The sequence below is a fragment of the Suncus etruscus genome, chromosome 5, assembly GCF_024139225.1.
Source record: "Suncus etruscus isolate mSunEtr1 chromosome 5, mSunEtr1.pri.cur, whole genome shotgun sequence".
In the NCBI taxonomy this organism is placed as follows: domain Eukaryota; kingdom Metazoa; phylum Chordata; class Mammalia; order Eulipotyphla; family Soricidae; genus Suncus; species Suncus etruscus.
The window spans coordinates 117570118-117593837 of record NC_064852.1 but is presented as its reverse complement, the minus strand read 5'-3'; the positions used below and the strand labels follow the sequence as shown (position 1 = coordinate 117593837).

The window sequence follows — 23720 nt, the reverse complement described above, 5'->3', positions numbered from 1 at the left end:
TGATATCAAGGTCTTTAATCCATTTGGATTTTACTTTCGTACATGGTGTTAGCTGGGGGTCTGAGTTCACTTTTTTGCAAGTGGCTAACCAGTTGTGCCAACACCACTTATTGAAGAGGCTTTCCTTGCTCCATTTAGGATTTCTTGCTCCTTTATCAAAAATTAGGTGACTGTATGTCTGGGGAACATTCTCTGAGTACTCAAGCCTATTTCACTGATCTGAGGGTCTGTCTTTATTCCAATACCATGCTGTTTTGATAACTATTGCTTTGTAATACAGTTTAAAGTTGGGGAAAGTAATGCCTCCCATATTCCTTTGCCCAAGAATTGCTTTAACTATTCGAGGGTGTTTATTGTTCCAAATGAATTTCAGAAATGTTTGATCCACTTTTTTGAAGAATGCCATGGGTATCTTTTTTTGTTGTTGTTGGTTTTTCTTTTCATTTTTTTTTATTATAATATAATTTTATTTGATCATAGTGGCTTACATATTGTTGACAATAATATTTTAGGTACATATTTACATAAAATCAGGAGGGATTCCCATCCATCACCGAATTGTTCTCCCTACCCATCCGTTTTTGTCTTCCCTCCCATTTCTTCTTCCCTCACCCCCAGGGCGGCTAGAATATGTGGTCCCCTCTGTATCTAACCTATTACTTAGTAGTCTTGCACCTGTTTGGTCTTGAGGCCTCCCTTATTTCCCCCTCTAACTGGAGGCAAGACCAGCTATTTCAAGTTACGTGGTTTTGCCTGAAAAAGAAAAAAGTAATAAATTGGGGTAAGAGTCTTATACCCCGAAAATGGGCGGAATCCTTCAAGTGGCTCTCATCATTGATTTGGGAGGTGAAGGAGAAAGAGAAGGTGAAACACTCCACCAGTACCAAAAGAGGTGTCAAATATCTATTGAGGACTCCAGCTATATCAATAAGCACCACAAAAAACAAACAAAAAACAAAACAAAACAAACAAAAAAACAACAAAAACAAGCACACAAACAAAAAACACACCATGGTCTTGAAATAAGAAACATGGCATAGCACATAACGAAAGAAAAGAGAGGAAGAGAAAAAATAAGTATAACTGGGGACAACAATTTCAATAATCACACCCAAAGAGAGAAATCGACCAAAATAAAAAGGTAAATAAAAATAATAATAATAATAAATGAAGGTAAAAAAATATATATATATATAAATAACCAAGGTTTTGTGCTTTTTGTATTTTTGTTTTTTCCCTCCTGCCCTGGCACAGTAAATATTGGGGTCATTCGAAAGGAATTCACTTGGCCTAAGAAATATGGGATTTCTCCATCCTTGGAGTCTACTGTCATGGGATCAATCCTAGACTTTGTTCAGAATCATTTACTCTCCCGGTGGTGTATTTGTGGTGTGTGGAAGACTTCTGATCTGTCCAGGGTGATACAATCAGAGCTCTGTGTTTAGAGGTCTCAGTATCTGTGCAGATCCTGAGGTGGGACTTTTGATGAAGTCAATCTTTGTGGTTCTAGAGGTTCTGTTACCTCAGTGTCATTTTAATCCATCTTCTGTGGTTGGTGATCTTGGTCTTTGCACTGAACCTAGGATGGCACCTAGGATAGCGTCTTTCTTTGTGCTTCCAGAAGCCCCATTCCGTTACAATTGTCTCTGCCGGGCCTTTGGGACTGGGGATCATGATTATTGTGCAGGTCATAGTTCAAACCCTAAACTAGGGCTTTTTTATTGGTCCCAAGATGTATGCAGTCTGGTCGTGGTTCTAACAGCCAGTCAACTGTAAATCGCGATCTTGGCTTTTGGGCTTACCAAAGGGTGCCAAGTCTTCTGGATTTGTCTTGTCTTTAGCTGGTAAGGTAGGCTAATCTGCTCTAAGGTCAAGTTGTTCACATTTTCCTCGTTGTCGGGATATCATGTTAGAGCTGGCCCTTGTTGTTGACCCCGCAGTATTAAGGCTGTCCGGATGGGATTTGTTTCCTGCAGCTGTTGTGAAGATGGGATTTGTTTCCTGCAGCTGTTTGTGAAAAGCTGTGCCGTTTCTATGTCTGGGATCCCATCCAGATCTCCCACTGTATTAAAACTCTTCACCCTCAGTCCTTAATCTATTAGGCATCAAGATCGACCTCCTACCCAACGAACCAGTACCCAGCACCCAGGCGAGGGGACACCCAGTCAAACCCACACCTAGTCTCCTGCAAGAAAAGACAGCCAACTCCCCTGCGGACTCATGCTGCGTGGCCCTCCCTACCAACTCCCCCTAACGTGGACTGTTTCTTGAAACCGGGCCTAGGTCCAAAAGTATCCCCAATACAAGAACTCTTCTAAGACCTCCCTACCACAAATTTTTACCAAACTGAAGAAGGCCAGGGGGTGTGATAGAAAGATGCCTGGGAACCCACACACCACAAGAAAAACCCAAAAGGCAATGGGAAAAACTGTACTTCCAACATAGGCATAAGACCTGTAATACACCACATCTTTACCGGCTCTCCCCCAAATGTAAGGTAGTTTTTTGCACCACTTTGGTCCTTTAAAAGCTTCGCTAACTCATTTTGTTTCTTTTTTCTATTATTTATTTCTTTTTTAATTTATTTTTTCAAATGCCTGTCCTACATATACATTTGTGAGCATATACATTTTCATTCCCTTTCTTTTATTTATTTATTTATTTATATTTTATTTTATTTTTTTTATTTTTTATCATTTTTGGGTATGTGACCTGTTTCTGTTATCCCCTCTGTCCACCCCCAAATACACTGACAATATAATGTAGCACCATTTCTCCCTGCAAAGGCACACTAAATAAAGGGGAAATCTTACATATAGAAAAGAGCTCTTATCTAATAGAGATAGGAACTCACAGTTGTTAATAATACAGGGATATCTCCTACCTGGAAATATGTCATGTGGAATCAACTTAGACCTCAGGTGATTAGATACCATTCATCCAGCCTTGAACCCTGGATGCCATGGGTATCTTTAGAGGGCTCGCATTAAATCTATATAATGTTTTGGGGAGTGTTGTCATTTTAATTATGTTAATCCTGCCAGTCTATGAGCAGGGTATGTGTTTCCATTTCCATGTGTCCTCTCTTATTTCTTGAAGCAGGGTTTTATAGTTTTCTTTGTATAGGTCATTCACGTCTTTAGTCAAATTGACTCCAAGATATTTGGGTTTGTGTGACACTAATGTGAATGTGGTTGATTTCTTTTTCTTTTTCTTTTTCTTTTTTTTTCTTTTTTTTCTTTTGGGTCACACCTGGCAGTGCTCAGGGTTACTCCTGGCTCTACGCTCAGAAATCGCTCCTGGCAGGCTCAGGGGACCATATGAAATGCCAGGATTTGAATCACCATCCTTCTGCGTGCAAGGCAAATGCCCTACCTCCATGCTATCTCTCTGGCCCATGGGTTGTTTTCTTTCTTTCTTCCTTTCTTCCTTTCTTTCTTTCTTCTTTTTTTTCTTTCTTCCTTCCTATCTTTCTTTCTTCTTTTCTTTCTTCCTTCCTTCCTTCCTTCCTTCCTTCCTTCCTTCCTTCCTTCTTTCTTTCTTTCTTTCTTTCTTTCTTTCTTTCTTCTTTCTTTCTTTTTCTTTCTTTCTTTTTGGTTTTTGGGCCACACCCATTTGATGCTCAAGGGTTACTCCTGGCTATGCACTCAGAAATTGCTCCTGGCTTGGGGGGACCATATGGGATGCTGGGGGGTCGAACCGCAGTCCGTTCTATGCTAGCACTTGCAAGGCAATCACCTTACCTCTAGCGCCACCTTCCCAGCCTCTTTGGGTTATTTTCTTAACGTCCATTTCTTCCCTATCATTATTGATGTATAAAAAGGCCATTGATTTTTGTGTGTTAATTTTGTAGCCTGCCACATTATTATATGAATCTACTGTTTCTAGAAGCGTTTTGGTAGTCTTTAGGGTTTTCTTTACTTTTCTTTTCATTTTTTTTTGTCTTTAGGTTTTTCTAAATATATATCATGTCATCTGCAAACAGTGAAAGCTTCACTTCTTCCTTTCCTATGTGGATGTCCTTAATACATTTTTCTTGCCTAATCGCTATAGCAAGTACTTCCAGTACTATGTAGAATAGGAGTGGTGGGAGAGGAGAGCCTTGTCTTGTACCAGAATTTAGAGGAAAGGCTTTTAGTTTTTCTCCATTGAGGATAATATTTGCTGTTGGTTTGTGGTAGATGGCCTTAACTATACTGAGAAAGGTTCCTTTCATTTCCATCTTGCTGAGAATTTTTTTAAGAATGGGTGTTGTACCTTATCAAATGCTTTCTCTACATCTATTGATATGATCATATGGTTTTTATTTTTCTTGTTGTTGATGTTGTGTATTATGTTGATAGATTTACAGATGTAAATCTTTGCATCTTTGCATTCCTGGGATGAAACCTACCTTCTTGATGAGGCATTGGATACTATTTGCCAGGATTTTGTTGAGGATCTTTGCATAGAAAATATATGGGAAACAAAGTATACAGAGAAAAACCAATGTCCAAGGAGAGATACATGTAGAATCAACATAGATACTGAAGTGGACATAAAAATAAAAAGCAGATGGTTCTCTGCTTATAGGTGTGAACCTCATTTAACTCCCATGTCTTCAGAAATTTGCCCATGTACCTTGCTTCCTTCCAAGATATATAAACTAGATAATCATCATTACTTGCTGAAACATACAAAATATGGTAACAGATCAATGCGATTCCCCGGTGGGGGACCCCTGACCCGCGGGGGTGTGGGAATGGAGGTCGCTAGTAATTTGTGGGTTCTCCCGAGCAGAGCCAATCTGTGAAGTAAACTTGAGAGGTTAGTAAAAAGAGGGCTTAAGACAACTCTCGCTGTTCAAAAGGATTTATTGCTCGGGGAGACTGGCATTTAAAGGCAAAATACATCATGGGGGGGTGTTACAAGTATGTCACTCAATTTTCCACCAATTGCAGCTTGCAAGCACTTATCAGCATAAGCTGAGGGCAGGAAATAGGGAGGGATAAAGAGGTAGACCTGAGCACATGAAAAACATCTTGTTTGTACTGAAAGCACAAGTCATGTAAAACGTTACCAAACAGGATCTTATAAATTTTACTCAGCAAGCATAAATAAAACATCAGCTGTAAACACATTAATCTTTTGCTAACACAATGGCAAGTTGTTCTATATGGGTAACTTCTCTCTGGCTGGGTGGATGGCTGCTTTGAATATACTTTAGAGTTTAGCTATTTCCTTTGTCCTCAGGGCATGGGTGCCTCTGATTGTATGTAGAGCCTGAAGTTTCAGAGGTTCCGGTTATGCTCAGGGTTCAAGCAGCCCCCAACAGATCAATTTCTATTTAGTCATTCAGAAAAATCAATTGTCCTTTACTGAATGCTTATGATATGTATAAGACAGATTTCCAGAAAGTGGGGATTAGCAAAACAAGACAAAACAAAAAATCAACCAGAAAAAAAAAACCTTGCCTTCACTGAGTTTATCTAGCTCAGTGATTATAACTCTATAGAGAAAAGAAAAAAAAAAAAAAAAACGAGGAAGAGTCAAGGCAGTTTCTTTGTGTAATTATTATTACATGGTTATATTAGTGATAAAGTATCTGGTACAGATATACAAAGTTGATAGTGGTAAATTCTTTTTTTGCTGTTTGTTTTTGTGTTGGGACCACATCTGGCAATGCAGAGAGATTAATCCTGGTGCTGTACTCAGGAATTACACCTGTTGGTGCTCCGGGGACCATATGGGATGTGGGGATCAAACCTGGGTCAGTCACATGCTATCCCTCTGGCCCCCAGGGCAATTTGTTGCTCCTTTAAATTGAGTGGCATATAAAGTAAACTGGAAAGAGGTTGATGAAATTGACCATGTGGATATCTGAAAAGAGTCTTCGAGGAAGAGAGACTATCAGGTAAAAAGAGTCAAAAGTGAAGTAGCCTGACATATTACATAAACAATAAGGTATCTAATACTGCAGAAGTGGCACGATGGAGGAGAAGAAGCAGAGGAGGGGAGGTTGGAGTAAAGAACCATTTGCCTGTTGCAGGTGAGACAGAATCTAGGACAATACAGGAATAACAATAGTTCATGGTTTTACTAACAGTGAAAAAATTCTCTTCTAAAACTCAACCCAGGGAATGTAGACTAGTCCAGACTTTTTGAAAAACAATATGGATATTCCTCAAAAAACTATAAATTAAATTTCTATATGATCCAGCAATACCACCTCCTAGGGATCCAGATATCTTATATATATACACACATATATGTACACACAATATATATATATGTATATATATGTATACACCTTAGAAACACAAAAAAAATAAAAACATGCAGAAAAGCCCTCTGCATTCCTATGTTCATTGCAGCACACTATTTATAATAGCCAGAATCTGGAACAACCCAAGTACCCAAGAATAGATGAGTGGCTAAAGAAATTGTGGTGCATCTACACAATGGAATACTATGCAGCTGTTGGGGAAAATAAAGTCATGAAATGTGCTTATATATAGATGGATAGGGAGAGTATTACACTGAGTGAAATGAGTCAGAAAGGGATATGTGTAGAATAATTTCACTCATTTGTGGGATATAATAAAATTAAAGATAGTATGGTAATATTTAGAGACAATAGATATGATGGCCAGGAGGACCAATTCATGATAGCAAGCTTGCCATCAAGAGCAATGAGTGCAATTAGGGTAGAATAAGGACCACTATGACAATGATAGTTGGAATTGATTATTCTGGACAAGAATTGAGTGCTGAAAAAGAATAAAGTGATATTCATGTCACTCCTTCATTAACAATAGGGCAAACCACCATGTCAAAAATGGGGGAAGGGGAGAGAAGTAAAATGCCTGCCTCAGAGACAAGAGGGGAACGGGATGGGAGGCAGAGAGGGAAATAGGGGGAGACATTGGTGATGGGAAATGTACACTGGTGAATGATAATGATGTACATTCTATACCTGAAACTCAATCATAAACAATTATGTATCCATGGTGCTAAAATAAAGAGTATTTATAAAAAGAATACATAAAACTCAACCTAGAGTAGACTATCTAGAAGACAGTAATTTGCCTTAGACTAAAGACAGCTTTAATTCTACCCAATAAAGCTTAAAGGCCTGTCCTTAAAAGATCAAATTGCTTGCAAAAAAACTTAACTTTATCTCTGAACACAGCTTAACAATACTTAAGGAGAGAATAACATCTTCAGCACTCAAGGTAAACTTTACAATGATTGACACCCTATAAAAATAAATTGCTGGGCATTCAAAAAAACAATAAAATATGACTATACCTACATAAGGAAAATATATTTAGAGACGGAACTAATAGAATTTATTGAGTTAGTAGATGAAACCATTAAAGCAGTGTTTATATGCACTCCCAAATCCTTCCTTTACAGCATTTAATCTGCTCAGCTATGCCTGTGCTCTGAGTTATTAGTCAGGCTTTCAGAATGGCTGATCTTTTCTCAAATATGCCTGTCTTTATCCAAATTAAATTTTAAGGAAATAAAGAAATACAGAAAGTTTGTAGGTTTGCTCCAACTCTTCTCTCAGGCCCCCCTCAGTGAACATGCAGCATTTGTGCCAGAGGATAGTTCTTTGGGCTTTCAGTGAAGACCACTAACAATTATGAGGTTGTTCATATAACCTCAGTCAAAAAACAGCAGACTTTCTAACAAGTTCATTTTAAAATGGAAATAGAAGTGCAAAATATAGAGAAATCAAAATAATGAGACAAGGCTATGTGAATCCAAGATCCCAGAGGGGTACATTATACTTTTTTAGAGTTAGAATGGAAAATATTTGATATGATATTGCTGATATAGTTGTTCAAATCAGGCTTTGAAAAGACTCCAGTGGATTCATTTTGCAAATGCTTTAATTTTACAGCTCTAAAATTCTTTTTGACCTGTTAAATGTAGGGAATTCATCCTTAAGTTTTTTTTATTACTTTGAGAAAAATTAAAGATTCCATTTTTGTAGTATATAAATTCACTACTGTACTTATATTAATTCCACAGGAAAAATTAAAATTTACCTTTTTGGACTGTTTCAGCTCCTTTATTTGGATGGTGTCCATTTCATGTTGTTTCAGTAGCTCCTAAAATAATTTTATTAAGAAAAATTACGTATTGAGCTCTTTGGCACTTATTTCAAGGAATTAAATAATAAGGCTTTGGAATATATTATTCTCCCAGAGTTTAAACATTTGTATAGAGATACAAACAGGATGTTGAATTTAAATATTAAAAATATGACCCCATTAACAAATACAAAAATGAGGCAATGTATTCATTGTGGAGTTTTTAAGTGTTTATTCTCTGAAAGAAGTGTCTCACTACAAATACCATATTTTCTGGCATATAAGACGACTTTTGAACAAAAAAAAGTCAACCAAAAATCGGGGGTCATCTTATACACCGAGTATATCTCGAAAAATGTTTCAATATGCCGCTAAACGAAAATTGTCTGAATATTGCCACAAAACAAATTTTCCAACTCGATCCTGCACCAATTACTGCAAGGCTGCTCGGACCGCCTCTCTAACTCAGCCAATCCAAGCAGGCTTTTTATGCATGCAAATTAGACAATGTTCTGCACCCGAATCTACATTGTCAAAAGCCTGCTCAGATTGGCCAGAGTCAGAGAGGAAGTCTATTACAGTATAACCTTTGAACCTTTGCTTGCTGTGATTGGCTCACTGTGGTATGTTGAATCAACAGTGGTACATGAGCACAGGAACACATGCAGCACAGGAACGTTCTGTCTGAGACAGCGAATATAGGCCTAAACCTATGTTTTAACTACAAAATTAAGGGTCGTCTTATACGCCGGCAAATACGGTAGTTGGAACTATTGGAAAGGCCAAATCCCTATTTCCTCTAAAACCAATAAAAATACCAAGATAATTCAAAGGAGAAAAGTAAACTGTCAGCAAGGCATGATAGAACAACTGGGTATAATATGGGGATAAAAGATCAGTTTAGATGTTGGTCACATGCTCACATACATTTGTCAAATTTGTCATATGTACACTTATAATATGATGGATAAATTATACTCTAATATGTGGGAGAAATGGAGAGAAAACCTACTTACAGATTTATAACCAGAATCATTAAAGAACAAAAGTGGGATGGAGGAAGGAATGCATGCAGAGAAGCAAATTTGCTCTCTTCTTAGTAGAGGAACCACTACTTTTTTATTCAAAAGTCCAGCCCTAGAAGTGATCTGCAGACACCAAGCACAGTAGATCCTATCTCTTATCTCCGGTAAGATAGCAAATGACAGAAATTGACTTTTATAGGTAAATAAAAGGAGTTTAAAGGAAGTTGACCTTTAAAAATGAAACTTATTAAAATACTTTAGAGCACTCTCCTCTTTGCATGAAAAGGGCACAAGCAGGCCAGAGAGATAGCACAGTGGTGGGGTGTTTGCCTTGCATGCAGCTGACTTGGGTTCAATTCCTGGCATCCCATGTGGATCTCCAGCCTGCCAGGGGCAATTTCTGAGTGCAGAGCCAGGAATAACCCCTGAGCGTCACTGAATGTGGCCCAGAATCAATCAATCAATAAAGTTTTTAAAAAAGGGAAAAAAAAGGGCACAAACTCCTAATAAAGTTTATCTAAGAATTGATTCCTAAGTGATACTGTCTGTGTCTTGCTTACGAGAAAGCTCTCATTGCCAGATGCTGCCTATCTTGGTTCCAGAACTCCTGCCCCATTGGCTTCCCTTGAGAGGTCTTTGCTGAATATCTCAGGCACCTAAAACCTTGTAGACATGTACTGTGCAGCTGACTGGGACCTGATTGCTAATGCTGCTTGTCTAGTGAACATTAGTATGTTTGATAGAATCAGCCTCAGAGGTCCAGTATCCAGGTTGTGGGGGAGCAAACTGGCCAACTCTCTGCTCTTGCTGTCTTTCAAGTAGCTATTCTTGTATTCACTAGAAGTCATATATGACCAAACTGACTTTGTTTTATTTGAAATAATGTCTTTGATCTTCAGCTACCATCAATAATGAAGGGTACATTCAGGGACTGAGATTCTGTTTAAAATTAAAGAAACTGACATGTTCTCTATAGGTTTATCATTCAATCATGTCTCATTACTTTCGATTTTCTTTTCAAAATCCTTATGGTGGGGCTGGAGAGATAGCATGGAGGTAAGGCGTTTGCCTTTCATGCAGAAGGATGGTGGTTCAAATCCCGGCATCCCATATCGTCCCCTGTGCCTGCCAGGGGTGATTTCTGAGCATAGAGCCAGGAGTAACCCCTGAGCACTGCCGGGTGTGACCCCCCCAAAAAAATCCCTATGGTAAGATGACAATGTCCTTAAGTCAGTTACAGCTGAAGCTGGGAAAAGAGAAATGAGAACAATTAAGTCTCTAAAGTTTCCAAATTGGTCTAATTACAGAGGCACATCTAGAATCTCACCAGAGGACACTTTCAACTACTGATGTATTTGAGGCTGACTTACCTCCTTCTCTCTATTGAAATTCTCGATGATAACACAATAGGATTCATTTAGTCTCTTCTTTTCTTCTTCTGACTCTAATGCAAACTTTTTTGCCATTGCATGTTCTGTGAAGAGAAGAACTCACATGCATGTGGTTGTAAACCTCAACAGCTTTTTTTGTTTGTTTTTTGGGTCACACCCGGCGGCGCTCAGCGGTTACTCCTGGCTCTATGCTCAAAAATTGCTCCTGGCTGGCCCGGGGGACCATATGGGATGCCAGAATTCGAAGTACTGTCCTTCCGCATGAAAGGCAAATGCCTTACCTCTATGCTATCTCTCCGGCTCCTCAACAGCTTTTTATAATCTGTGTAAGTAGAAATCTAAGAGATGACCTCTCAGATTATGGATACCAAAATTCCATAAAGGCTTTAAAGAATAACAACTACTGAGCTGTTGATAGCACAACTGGTAAGGCACTTGTTTTGCATATGCCTGGACAGGGTTCAATACCTGGGGTCCCATATGATCCCTAAGTGCTGTCAGAAATATATTCAGAGGGCAGAGCCACTGATAACGACTCAATTTGATCTGATTTAGGTTGGAATAAGGTTTGAAAAAGGTTCACAGAAATATCACTCCTACTCCCCAAGGTTTCTAAGCAGTGGGTTTAAACAACACATGAGAAATTAGCATGTTGTCATGAGAAATTAGCAACAGCAAAATGTTTCTACATACACAACAAGCAAAAGTGAATTCCAATTTATGAGCATAATGAATTCAAGGTATATCTGGCAGTGCTTACTTTAATCCATTTCTTGGGTAAAGGGGGGGATAGTTCTATGTGGGAAAAGTTTAAAAAGACCCTGAGCTCAGTTAGGGTGCACAGTGTCCATAAATTTCTATTATCTTTGCTCTTTTTAAAGAAACTGTAGAAATAGGAGGCTTAGCTTATTGTATACTTTGATCCAAATTCTGTGCTAAGTGTTGGAAATATTAACCCAATATGTAAATGATTTAACAGCACATTAATCAAATTTGCATCTATCTTTAAATGTTCATAGTGTTGTATGCCAATGATAGATACTTAAAATATAGACATGCGGGGCCGGGAAGGTGGCGCTAGAGGTAAGCTGACTGCCTTGCAAGCGGAAGGACCGCGGTTCGATTGTCCCGGTGTCCCATATGGTTCCCCCAAGCCAGGGGTGATTTCTGAGCGCATAGCCAGGAGTAACCCCTGAGCGTCAAATGGGTGTGGCCCAAAAACCAAAAAAATATATATATATAGACATGCATCTAACATGGCTTTCTTGGGAGCGAGAGAGAGAGAGACAGACAGAGAGAGAGGAGAGAGAGAGAGAGAGAGAGAGAGAGAGAGAGAGAGAGAGAGAGAGAGAGAGAGAAGGCACTCACGGGAAACTTATGTCAAGAAATCGGAGAAGAATGTCTTTTTTTTTTTTTTTTTTTTTTTTTTTTTTTTTTTTTTTTTGGTTTTTGGGCACACCCGGTGACGCTCAGGGGTTACTCCTGGCTATGCGCTCAGAAGTCCCTCCTGGCTTGGGGGACCATATGGGACGCCGGGGGATCGAACCGCGGTCCGTCTCCTAGGCTAGCACAGGTAAGGCAGGCACCTTACCTCGAGCGCCACCGCCCGGCCCCAGAATGTCTTATTATAACAATTATGCTCCTGTTGTGGTCCTAAAGCTTGCTCCATCTCAGTATTTCCAAATCTGGAACCAGTGAGTTTTAGAATATATTTAGATTTAGCCTAAGTCTGAGGTGGTCCAGCTTTTGGTCTTTTTTTTTTTTTTTTTTTTTTTGAGAACTACAAATATCTTCCATATAGGAATCTAGAATGGAAGGTGAGTCCCTATAGGAGCCCTGTGACCCCTTCCTTCTCTTCCCCTGAATTCAGTCATGTTCCTCATAGCTTCGTGGAAGGACTTGGATGCACCCATTAGAGAAGACTCAGACCTCCTTGCACTTACTCTGCTGCAGCAGGATCTTCTCACGCTCTAGTTTCTCATCCTGCTCCAATTCCATCTTCTTATTTGCCCACTTTTCTTCCATTTCTTCCTGAACACTGTCCTGTAGAGACACAGGCCTGTAAAGGGAAGGTTCTAGAAAAATTGTGGTGAGAGCCATTGACTCAACCCCGGATAGCATCTCCCTGCCCAATGTTCCAGACCCTGTTCTGCTCCCTAACTGAGGGGCCCCTCCATGGAAGATTTCAGCCCAACCTGCCTAAGAACCCGCATAAACCCTGGCTGTGTCAAACAAACAAACAAACAAACAACAAAAAGTAACCATTTTGAATCCAAGTACCCAACAGTAACCATTCCAGTAAATTGAATTTCAGGCTTCTCCTGTGAGCGGACCATAAACTGTCGGTGATTGTTCAGGGAGGAGCTGGGTCAGACTTGAACCTGGATGCCTCTGATGTACTGGGACCAGTTTGTCCCTTGCTGGGACAGCCTGCCCTTGGCCACATCCACTTTCTGCTCCAACTTTTTCTTCGGTAGAAGCTGTGCCCTGTGGCCCGAGCCTCCACCCTGGCTAAACCAACAAGATTGGGTTTGCTCTGAGGGGCTCAAACCCACCTCCCTGCAGAGGGATAAAGATGATTTGGAAGACCACATATGTGGTCAATTGTATCAGAGGCTTTAAATATTTTTTCCTTCGATCCAGCATTCTACGAATATCAAAGATGGCATTAAGTCAAATCTTAACAGAAGTTGTCTTTGGTGATATTTCTTAGAAATGTTTTTATTTTTAATTTCCAATTTTTTTGTTTGTTTTTGGGCCACATCAGGCAGTGCGCAGAAGTTATTCCTGGCTTTGTGCTCAGAAATCACTACTGACAGGTTCAGGGGTGCCAGGGATTGAACCTAGGTTGGCTGCATGCAAGGCAAATGCCTTCTGTGCTGTTGCTATCCCTCCAGCCCAGTTTGCAATTTTTGAATATTGTATTTGCCTGCCGTAGAGCAAGAGGAGTGTGGAAGGAGGGAAGAGGGAGGGAAATGGAAGACATCAGTGATGAGAAAGGTACACTGATGAAGGATGGTGTACACTGTATGACTGAAACCCAACAAGGAACAATTTTGTAACCACAGTGCTTTAATAAATCAATTTAAACAAATTAAAAAAAAAGGCAGGGCTGGAGAGATAGCACAGTGGTAGGGCATTTGCCTTGCATGTGGCTGACCCAAGATGGAACTGGTTTCAATTCCCAGTATCCCTTATGGTTCCCCGTGCCTGCCAGGAGTGATTTCTGAGTGCAGAGAACCCTGAGCACCGCCAGGTGTGGCCTCAAAAGGAAACAAAACAAAAGGCAAAATATCAAGGAGCAGATAAACTTTCGTAATCACAAACATAGCTGTTCATGGGCTTCTAGAAGGAGCAGGAGGGTAGTCTGCTGCTGGTGGTTCAGCTGGCCGTGAACAGCTATAAGCTTAGGCATTTCAAGGCATTTTCTGGACAGGATTTTTCAATGCCCCCCCAAGTCCGCAGCAACAATGGGTCGAGCCTTGTTTCTCTCGCTCTCCAAATATACCAACGGTTCTGAATCTCACCTGGTACACATGAAAAACGTTCTTCAAATACTTATATTCCTTTGCAATCTCCCCTGGACAAAAGGGCAAAGAACAGAATCAGAGCAATTCTTCTAAAATGCAGCTTTGAATTCAAAACTCTGCAGTTCTACCACAGCCCCCACTGCCCCTGCCTGCCCCTCTGCTACTAGACAAGGGAGTTGGGGTACTCAAATCTGTTGCTATATGTTTCAGAGAGATAATTCTCATGCACACCCAAATTAAAAAGGTAACCTGGGAAAGGGAGGAAGAGAAAAATCACACAGCATACAGACTCTAACACAGCGTTTTTCAACCACTAGTGTGCCTTGAGATAGTGTCTGGTGTGCCATAGGAAAAACTCCAATTTCATCCATAACATGTGGCTTTGGCTCACAAATAGACCAATCATTAGATTATTTCATAATAAAGTAATTATAAAATAATTTCTTTGTGTTTTTTTATTCCTATTCAAGAGAATTACTTTAAATATAGTGAATATAGGGGCTGGGCGGTGGCGCTAGGGGTAAGGTGCCTGCCTTGCCTGCGCTAGCCTTGGATGGGCCGCAGTTCGATCCCCCGGCGTCCCATATGGTCCTCCCAAGCCAGGAGCGACTTATGATCGTATAGCCAGGAATAACCCCTGAGCGTCACCGGGTGTGACCCAAAAACCAAAAAAAAAAAACAAAAAAAAAACAAAAAAAAAATATAGTGAATATAGGCACAGAGTTAAATTTTTTTAACATTTTCCTTCTTTTTTTTTTTTCTTTTAATTTTTGTTTTTGGGTTACATCTGGCAGCACTCAGGGGTTACTCCTGGCTCTATGCTCAGAAATCGCTCCTGGCAGGCTCGGGGGACCATATGGGATGCCAGGATTCAAACCACTGTCCTTCTGCATGCAAGGCAAATGCCTTACCTTCATGCTATCTCTCTCCGGCTCCCCCCCCCCCTTTGTTTTTTTAACATTTTCTAATGGTGGTGTGCCTCATGATTTTTTTTTTATGAAAAAGTGTGCCTTTGCACAAAAAGGTTGAAAAACACTGCTCTAACACTCTCTCTCTTTCTTAATTTATTATAATTTAGTTAATATGTTTATAAAGGTGTCAACCTTTATGGTTTTATGTTCAAAGTTACAGTGCCTTCTCCACCACAAAATTGCCCAAGATTTGGACCAGAGAGATAGTTCATAAATTATGATATTTGCTAGTCTTGCATGTGACTGACCCTAGTTCAAATCCTGGCACCACAAACATTCTCCCCAATCTCCTCCAAGCGTCATGCCTGAGCATAGGAGTAACACAAGCAATAGAGTATGGCTCCATTAAGGCCCTCTATCGCTGTGTTCCTGTGTCACCTAGAATCTACCTCTTCACCACATCCAGTCTTCCCCCTAAATGCTTGATTATCTGAGTTTTTCAAAGCAATGCCAAGAGTTTGTCTTTGTTCTATGCTGTCTATTCTCTTGCTTTGCTTCTCTATATATTCTCGATGAATAAAACCATCTGGTATCAGTCCTTCTCCTGGACTTGCTTTTCTTAACATGGTTACCCACCACTTCCATCCCATAGCAGTGAAATGCAGGGTATAGCCATTTTATATAGCTGCATATTGTCCTATTTTATATATAAAATGCAATCTCTTTTTTCATTCATCTGTCATTAGATGCTAGGAATGCTTTATCCTGGACATTGTACTAGGCACTTCATGGGAAGAGGTGTGCACATATCATTTTGAATTATTATTTCTATTGATATCAAGAAGTGGAGATACTGGATCCCATGGAAGCTCTATTCTTATTGATATCTCCACACCATTTTTCATATTTTTACTTTAGAAGAATATTCATATAGTTTCCATAGAACCAGACATTCTCTCCAACAATGAATGAGGGATTTTTTTTTAAAACCCTTTTTTTGCCAACACTGGTTGATCCCAGTCTTTGGATATCTACTATTTTCATTGTTGTAATTGATATCTCATTGCCATTCTGATTTTCATTTTCCCTGATCATAAGTGATGATGACACTTATTATAAACTTACCAGCCGACTGTTTATCCTCCTTAGGGAACTATCTATTAATCTTCATTCCCCATGATTGAAGGGGGTTTAGTTTTTTTTTGTTTGTTTGTTTGTTTTTGGGTCAAACCCAGCGGTGCTCAGGGGTTACTCCTGGCTCTACACTCAGAAATCACTCCTGGCAGGCTCGGGGGACCATATGGGATGCCGGGATTTGAACCACTGTCCTTCTGCATGCAAGGCAAACACTTTGCCTCCATGCTATCTCTCCGGCTCTGGTTTGGTCTTTTTGTTGTTGAGATTTGTGGGTATTTTATAAAATATATCTTGAATATTAGGCCTATAGCTGATATATTAAATGAGTGTTTCCTGGGAGCCAGAGAGCTAGCATGGAGGTAAGATGTTTGCCTTGCATGCAGAAGATTGGTTAGAATCCCAGCATCACATGATTTCCCGAGCCTGCCAGGAGCGATTTCTGAGTGTAGAGCCAAGAGTAACAGCTGAGCACTGCTGAGTGTGACCCAAAAACAAACAAAAAATATGACTGTTTCCTCTCATTCAGTTGGGCATCTTCTTTTGCTTCTGGGCCACACCTAGTGGTGCTCAGGGCTAACTCCTGGTTTTGTGCTCAGTGATCACTTCTGGTAGACTCAGGGAACAAAATCTTCTGGTGAGATGGAACCTGGGTGAGCTACATGCAAGGTAAATGGCCTACCCATTGTCCTATTTCTCCCATCCTGTATTTTTTTTTTACTTTACCTCACTTTTTCTTTGCTGTTTATTTTTCCCTCCCACTCCCCTTTTTTTTGCTTTTTTTTTTTTTTTTTTTTTTTGTTGTTGTTACCTTAACCATTGGAGTCAAATAATTAAAGACACCTCAAGACATGAAAGTTTGATTCCTGGAGGGCTTTCCTCAATGTATTTTATAGATTCTGATCTTACCTTGAGATCTTGAATACATATTGACTTAATTTTGTGTATGGTGTGAGATGTGGATCTAGTTTCATTGTTTTTGTTTTGACATGTGACTATTCAGTTTTCCCATAAAAATATAAGGCAAAACAAAAAAAGTTCTAGACTTCTTCCTTCTCCATGTGGAGACTGGGCCACACACTTCAACTCTGACGCTACTTCCCCTGCTTTTCTCAAGGTTGGCATAAAAATGAGATAAATGCTCAATGTTAATAATTTCATTCAGGCATTTCCATCTGCCAGGAATAGATAGTATATCAGAAGACATGGCAACTCTTTCTCAATTCCATTCTTTTTGGCGGTGGTGGTGGTCGACTCTTGAATAGACCTCATGAAGTCTAAGGCTATTTCCAACCATACCAGGCAGGAAGTTCATTTCTAGGGTCTGACATCACAAGCAGCTCAGACTTCAAAATGACAGGTATCACCAGGGTTGGCAGGTGGGAAGAGAGGCACTTGCAGGATGTATGGGGCAGTGCTGGGATGTGAAGTTCTGGATGCTAGGGTTCAAACTCAGACCTTTGTGTGCACAACACCAAATCTCCTGAGCCCTGTCTGGCTCTATGGTTCCCTACATCTCTTACTTTCTCACTTTCTCTCCCTGAGCTTTGGCTCCATTGACAGCCTAGTCACAGCTCATCCACTGTCCTCCCCATAGTTGATGGCCCAGGGTGGTGCTCCAGGTTTGTCCTTACCTATTTTTTCTTGGGATGACAATTTCTCCTCTCTCAAAGCTGCTTTGTAATTGTCCTCCAGCTCCCTAAGCTGTTGCTCATGGGTCTCTTGGAGCTGCCTGCAGGACCCAGGGAGAAAGCCACACAGTCATGAGTGTGGATGTCAGGGGCTGGCCTCTTCCCACTCATGATTCCCCTTCTTTTCTACACAAAAGAAACTTCTGGGCAGGCAATGGGCCATCTCTTCCTACTACCGTCTCCTGGCAACAAGAGTATATTTTCACCAAAACCAATATGGGGACCATAGACTGGGTCCTACCAGCATGGTCATGGCCAAAAATCCCTTGGGAAATGATGAGCTGCATTTGTGCCCAGAATAATCTTAAAGTCCAAAGACCCTGAAATCTTTAGTTCAATATTATTTGTTTATTTTGGTTTCGGTGTCACACCACGCAGCACTCAGGGTTACTCCTGGCAGGCTAAGGGGACCATATGGGATGCCGGGAATCAAACCCGGGTCTATCCTGAGTCTGCATATAAGGCAAATGCCCTACCACTATGTTATCACTCTGGCCCTTTTAGTCCAATATTAAATCATAAATCTTTCAAACTCTGAAAAGAGACAGGGAAGGCTGAAATGCAAGCAAAGCCAATCTAAACCAGCTTAATAATGATTCTCATCAATACCAAAGGGGAGGAAGATGAGTAGACCGAGAGGCCAGAGGACTTTCAGGATCATCTTCTCCGATACTTTCATAGGGATGCAACATTTCATTATAGAGTGTTACACCTCAAAGTGTACAACAAACAGCAGGAGTAAACACTGGGAACATGGTAGACTTGGGGTGATGCTAATGTGTCACCAACCATAATACATGTATCTTGGTGGGTAAATGGCCAGAGCGGCACTAGTAGGGTGTGTGTGTTCAAGTAGGTGATGAATTTGCTTTATTTTATGCTTTTCTTTTTCAGTAATTTTTTTATTTAAACACTGTGGTTATAAAAAAAATGTTCATAGCTGTGTTTCAGTCATCAAATGTATATACACCATTTTACTTGAGAGCCCAAACTTCTCTTAAAATAGCCTATATGAGTGGCCGGAGAGTTAGCATGGAGGTAATTAGTTTGTCTTGCATGCAGAAGGGCAGTGATTCGAATCCTGGCATCCAATATGGTCCCCAGAGCCTGCCGGGAGCGATTTCTGAGCATAGAGCCAGAAGTAACCCCTGAGCCCTGCCAGGTGTGACCCAAAAAACAATATATATATATATATATATATATATATATATATATATATATATATATATATATATATATATGGCAATCAGTAAATTAAAAAGCCAAAACATTTTACAAAGTCATTTTTAAGAAAGTGTCTCTGGAGGTTAAGGATGTGGTAGATCACATCCTGTAAGGTCAAGGCCTTGGGTTTCTTTCCTGCACCATATGCTGCCATTACTGCCTCCAGTACTGACTGCCACTGACTATGATCCCTATAACAAAAGCCACACTATGAGGCCATGAAGAGCTTTTTTGATCCCACCACTTTAGTGCTGGGTGCTTAGCAGGAGGCACAGAAGGGAACCTACAATTTCCTCACACAAACAGCACAGCTCCCTCTATCACTTCCCCTTGTTTTGTCTTTGTCAGGCTCCGCCCTTCCTGTTTTCCTCAGGGTTTTTTTTTTTTCTTTTTTGGTGGGGGCTAAAAAGAGGAAGTGAGTGAAGATAAGGATCTCTGTTCTTCAGTCAGCCTCTTGCTCCTCATCTGGATCTCTCACTACACCCACCATTCTGAGAACAATTGTCTGCCACCAGATATCCCAAAGGCAATCAAACAGGACTATTGTCAAAAAGTAGCCGAAAGGGAGATTGTAACTGAAACACAACTATAGGATGAGAAAGATTGAAAATTGAACTGGGGCCAGAGAGATAGCCTGGAGGTAAGGCTTCTGCCTTTCATGCAGAAAGACAGTGATTCGAATCCTGGCAGGGGCGATTTCTGAGCATAGAGTCAGAAATAACCCCTGAGCGCTGTGGAGTGTGACCCAAAAACAAAAAGAAAATTGAACAAATAATCAATCAACTCCCAGCTCCCCTGCAGCCAGCTTCAGATGGTCCTGAAATCCCAGGAACCTCGTGTGGAGCAGAAATCCTACAGGGATGCAAGAGTCTGGTGCTCTCCTTTGTGTAGGGCGTGTGCTCCTTAACATACCTGCTCATGTTCTCAAAGTTCTTCTCCATTTCGGCACAGCGGAGCTCTGCTTCTTTGCGCAGCTGCAAACAGAATGGCATTAAGTACCCAAACAGAGATCCTCTTCCTCTCCCACCACTCCCCTTGCTCTAACCTGAAGCTTCCGAGCTTCCTACTCACCATGCATAGCTCTCCCTATCTCCACCTGTGCTGCGCTCCTGAGGAATACTGGAACTAATCTTGGCCAGGTTCATAGGGTGACCTTCAGTTCCCAAGGCAACTTTCACTGGTAGATTTGGGGGGAATCAAGCATCGCCCAGAGTGATCCAGAAGCACAGAGCAGGAGTAAGCCCTGAGCACCTTCAGGTGTGGCCCCAAAACAAAACTAAAGGAAATTTTGGAGAATGACTCCAGTCTCCTAGGTGTGACTCTCTTTGTAAGTCTGTAACCCCTGGGCTCTTGGGTACATCATTTCCTTGCACTATCATTTACAGAGTAAAGGACTTGGCATGAAAAGGCCCAAAGGGTCTAGCATGAGCCCCCCACTGAGAGACTTGAGTTCATAAAGCTCCGTTGGCAGAATGGATGAATTTAGTGTTCTACTTCCTCCAGCCAACATCTCAAAAGTAATAGAAAAGTCTAGAACGTCTAAATCTTGGGCATGTCAGGCAAGGTATTAGGGCTTGTCCTTGTCCACCAAACACCACAGTGGTAGCCAGCACTCCTTGCTTTTCCAGAGGTTAGCAGTATGGAGACCACTATTCAAGATACTTTCGTGACTCATCTCTCTATCGCTGGACTTCTGTGAGTGAAAATAGGCTTGTTCAAGAAGCCACCACAGAGTTAAGTGGTGGTATGCAAATTGTTGAGCCTCCCAAGTAAGACCATGGACCAGGAAATGGGAGGGTTCTGCCCCAGTCAGAAGCGGAAATAAAGAAGACTTTGGACAGGCCTGCTGGCGTATTGGTCATGTGAGTGAATATCTGGAACAATGGATAAGTGGGAGCGGGGGTTTCTGAGTTTGTCACTGCTGTCCGGGCTCCCAAGCACACTTGTTGAAGGTGGGGTAGACTCTCCTAGCTCCTGAGGACCACAGAAGCACTGAATCCACAGGATCCTTGAACCTCAGGAACCTCTGAACCTCTGAAAGCCTAATAAAGATGGCGCCCCCTGGTGTGAAGACCTTGGTGGTGAATGCATAGACAGAGAGAACTTGGAGAAATTGAATTAGGCCAAGACAGAGAGTTGAGATTTTGCAAGAGAAGGGAGAGTCAGGGAAATCTTTTGCATTAATAAACAGTGCTAGGGAGTCACCTAGCAGTCCTATCTTCAGGGCTGGCCTGAAGATCTTCAGGGTTGTGGCTCAGATAAGATCACTCCCACTAAGAAAAGGGCTCAGCATCTTGTTTGGCCCTTACCTGGCAGGTGAACCGAAAAGATCGGCTAATCCCAGACGCAACTCACCAAGTTCTGAGCAGCTTGATGGTCCCTGTTCATCTGCTCTATTAAAGCCATCAGCTCTGAGATCTGTTCTTGAAGGTCGGCAGAGATGCCAGATCTACAAGGACAAAGGACTTGAGGTCATGCACAGAGATCGTCAAGCAAGGCTAGGCTGCAGCGACACTTGTTCCCACCTGTTGACAGTTGAGTCATGTTCTGGTCATGTTCATGCACCTTTATCATAGGTGAGGGATGGAGGAGCAGAAGGGGATCGTACGAGAAGGAAATTGAGGATAGGATGGTGGAGGCTTAGACATGGCCATTGGAGATAAATAAGCCAGAAGGAAATGAGACCTGGCTTAGGACCTCAATGTAATTCCTCCACCATTTGTGCCCATAAGCCTTTCCTGGTCCTCTTTCCTTCAAGTAACCCCTCTGTCCTACTCATCTGCCTCATTTTGTGATAATTATACCCAATTCTGTGATTTTCTCCTAGCCTCCCCTTAGAATATCTATCTCCCTCTGGTTGAAAACTGCTGACCAGACAAGAAAGCAGAATTTGTTGAACTTCTAATTGGGTCTGGCCTTGATTCAGTAATGACAGTTGCAACAGTGAAGGCAGAAATCCAGAGGATTAGGAAATGAGAAGGTGGGAGAACAGGGCCAAAGACAACAGTAATTGTGAACAAGGAATGGATCCAATCAGGGCTGAAGAAGGAACTGAAGACGGTGACTTTCAGCCTAGATCATAGTTCCTGTGCTGTGGCTAAGGGCCCCAGGAGGAAGGAAAAAGCATTTGGCTCTCATTGCGTGGAGTATAGTGGGGAGCCTGAGACAGGAGCTTTCCAGTACCACAGTGAGGGATGGAAGGTCTAAAGGAGATATCTGGGCCTTAGGAGAAAAAGGAAAGAATGCTCAACAGTTGGACACACTCATCTTTTTTGGACAGTGTGACCAATCTAAGAGATATTCTTTTTAATATTATCTTAAAAATTAAAAGATTAAAATTAAAATTAATGTCTTAAGAATTAAGAGGTATGCTTACAACATTACCAGGGCATTAGATAGGCCCTGAGTATGCTGTTTTATTAGACACATGGGTGTTTATTTTTCCCTAGGAAGATAAGTGGAAACTGTTGAGTGCTGTCTGTGAGTACAAATCACCCTCTTCCTGTAGAAGGCGGTCAAGAAGAGGAAAAAAAATAAAGTAAACAGCAAACCAAACCCTCCAAACCCTGGAATTCACAGCTGCTGAAATGTGAGTGTTTCATCCAATGCACTTCCGAATAGTGAGGTGAGCAGGTGAAAATGTTGTGAGGGCATTTTAGATTCCTGACTTAGAAACTATCATTTTTACAAAAAGTTAAAGCCTGTGGACTGGGAGTGGCAGTCAGGGACTTGTCCTTGTGACCCTCAAAGCAATCAAAGACAGCTGGGGACAGCAGAAAACTTGTTTTAAGATGTTACCTGGATCGAGGCAGTGAGGGAGGGCTTTTCCCCTTGCACATAGCTGACCCAGGTTTGATTCCCAACATCCCATATGACTCCATGAGCTGGCCAGGAGTAAGTTTTTGAGTGCTGAGCCAGGAGTAATCCCTGAGCACCACTGAGAGGTCCCTCCCCCTCATACACTCATCATAAAAGATGCTACCTGGTCTTTTTTATCAGGTTTAAAACTTTGGATTCAGTCTTGGCCTTATCAGGGGGCTCCGATTTGGCCTTGTGGCCCGACACGATGTCTGATGGCAACCTTCTAGCAAACAGCTCTTCTCCTAAAGTGACGGAAATCTGCTCCCTGTTCCGAAAGAGGCGGTAGCCCGGTGACACGTAGATCATTTCCTGGGTATCAGGTGGAAGACAAGGTAATGCTGTCAGCTTGGCTGATCTACTCAAGCCCAAAAAACAAAAGCACTAAAGGCTGGGAGACAAGCTACATGCTAAGGGCCAAGCCTTGCCTGGCTAACTCCCCAGCTAGCACCTCCAGATACTGTGGTGGAGGGCCTGAAGCTCCACCAGGGTGGCTCAGGTACTCCCCAGCACTAGAGTATCTATCACACCCTCAGTTTCAGGCAAGGAATCACTGAGTATGTCCTGGAGAGCCCTTGGCACTGCCTGGAAAAATCTCCCCACCTTCACACACACCCAAAGCCCATCATTCCCACAAAAATTAAATTAGAACCCAAGCTGATGTGGGATTCCAGGGCCAAGTTGTCCTGTGGCCCCCTCCCCTATGGTCCAGTATGATCTTGTGGATATGTCCAGATATGCATGTACAAACCCTTCCCAGGAACCCTGAGAGGTTTGCTGGGGGAAATAAGTCAATCTCTAACCCCATAGTAGGGTTGCTTAGACCGAAAGACATAGGATGTCAGCACCACCATAAGTCACAAGCACCTACT

General features: G+C 41.5%; 1 protein-coding gene across 1 annotated transcript in view; it reads right to left on the bottom strand.

Annotated features, from left to right (window-relative positions):
• FLACC1 (flagellum associated containing coiled-coil domains 1) overlaps positions 1 to 23720 on the bottom strand; it is a 33116-nt gene that overhangs the window by 5544 nt on the left and 3852 nt on the right. The window contains exons 3-10 of the mRNA XM_049772912.1: positions 23049 to 23206; positions 21346 to 21455; positions 19903 to 19964; positions 17710 to 17807; positions 14028 to 14080; positions 12444 to 12543; positions 10480 to 10583; positions 8040 to 8102 (exon numbers count right to left, since the gene is read on the bottom strand). Of these exons, the coding sequence (XP_049628869.1) occupies positions 8040 to 8102; positions 10480 to 10583; positions 12444 to 12543; positions 14028 to 14080; positions 17710 to 17807; positions 19903 to 19964; positions 21346 to 21455; positions 23049 to 23206 (748 nt within the window). The remainder of the gene's footprint in view (positions 1 to 8039; positions 8103 to 10479; positions 10584 to 12443; positions 12544 to 14027; positions 14081 to 17709; positions 17808 to 19902; positions 19965 to 21345; positions 21456 to 23048; positions 23207 to 23720) is intronic.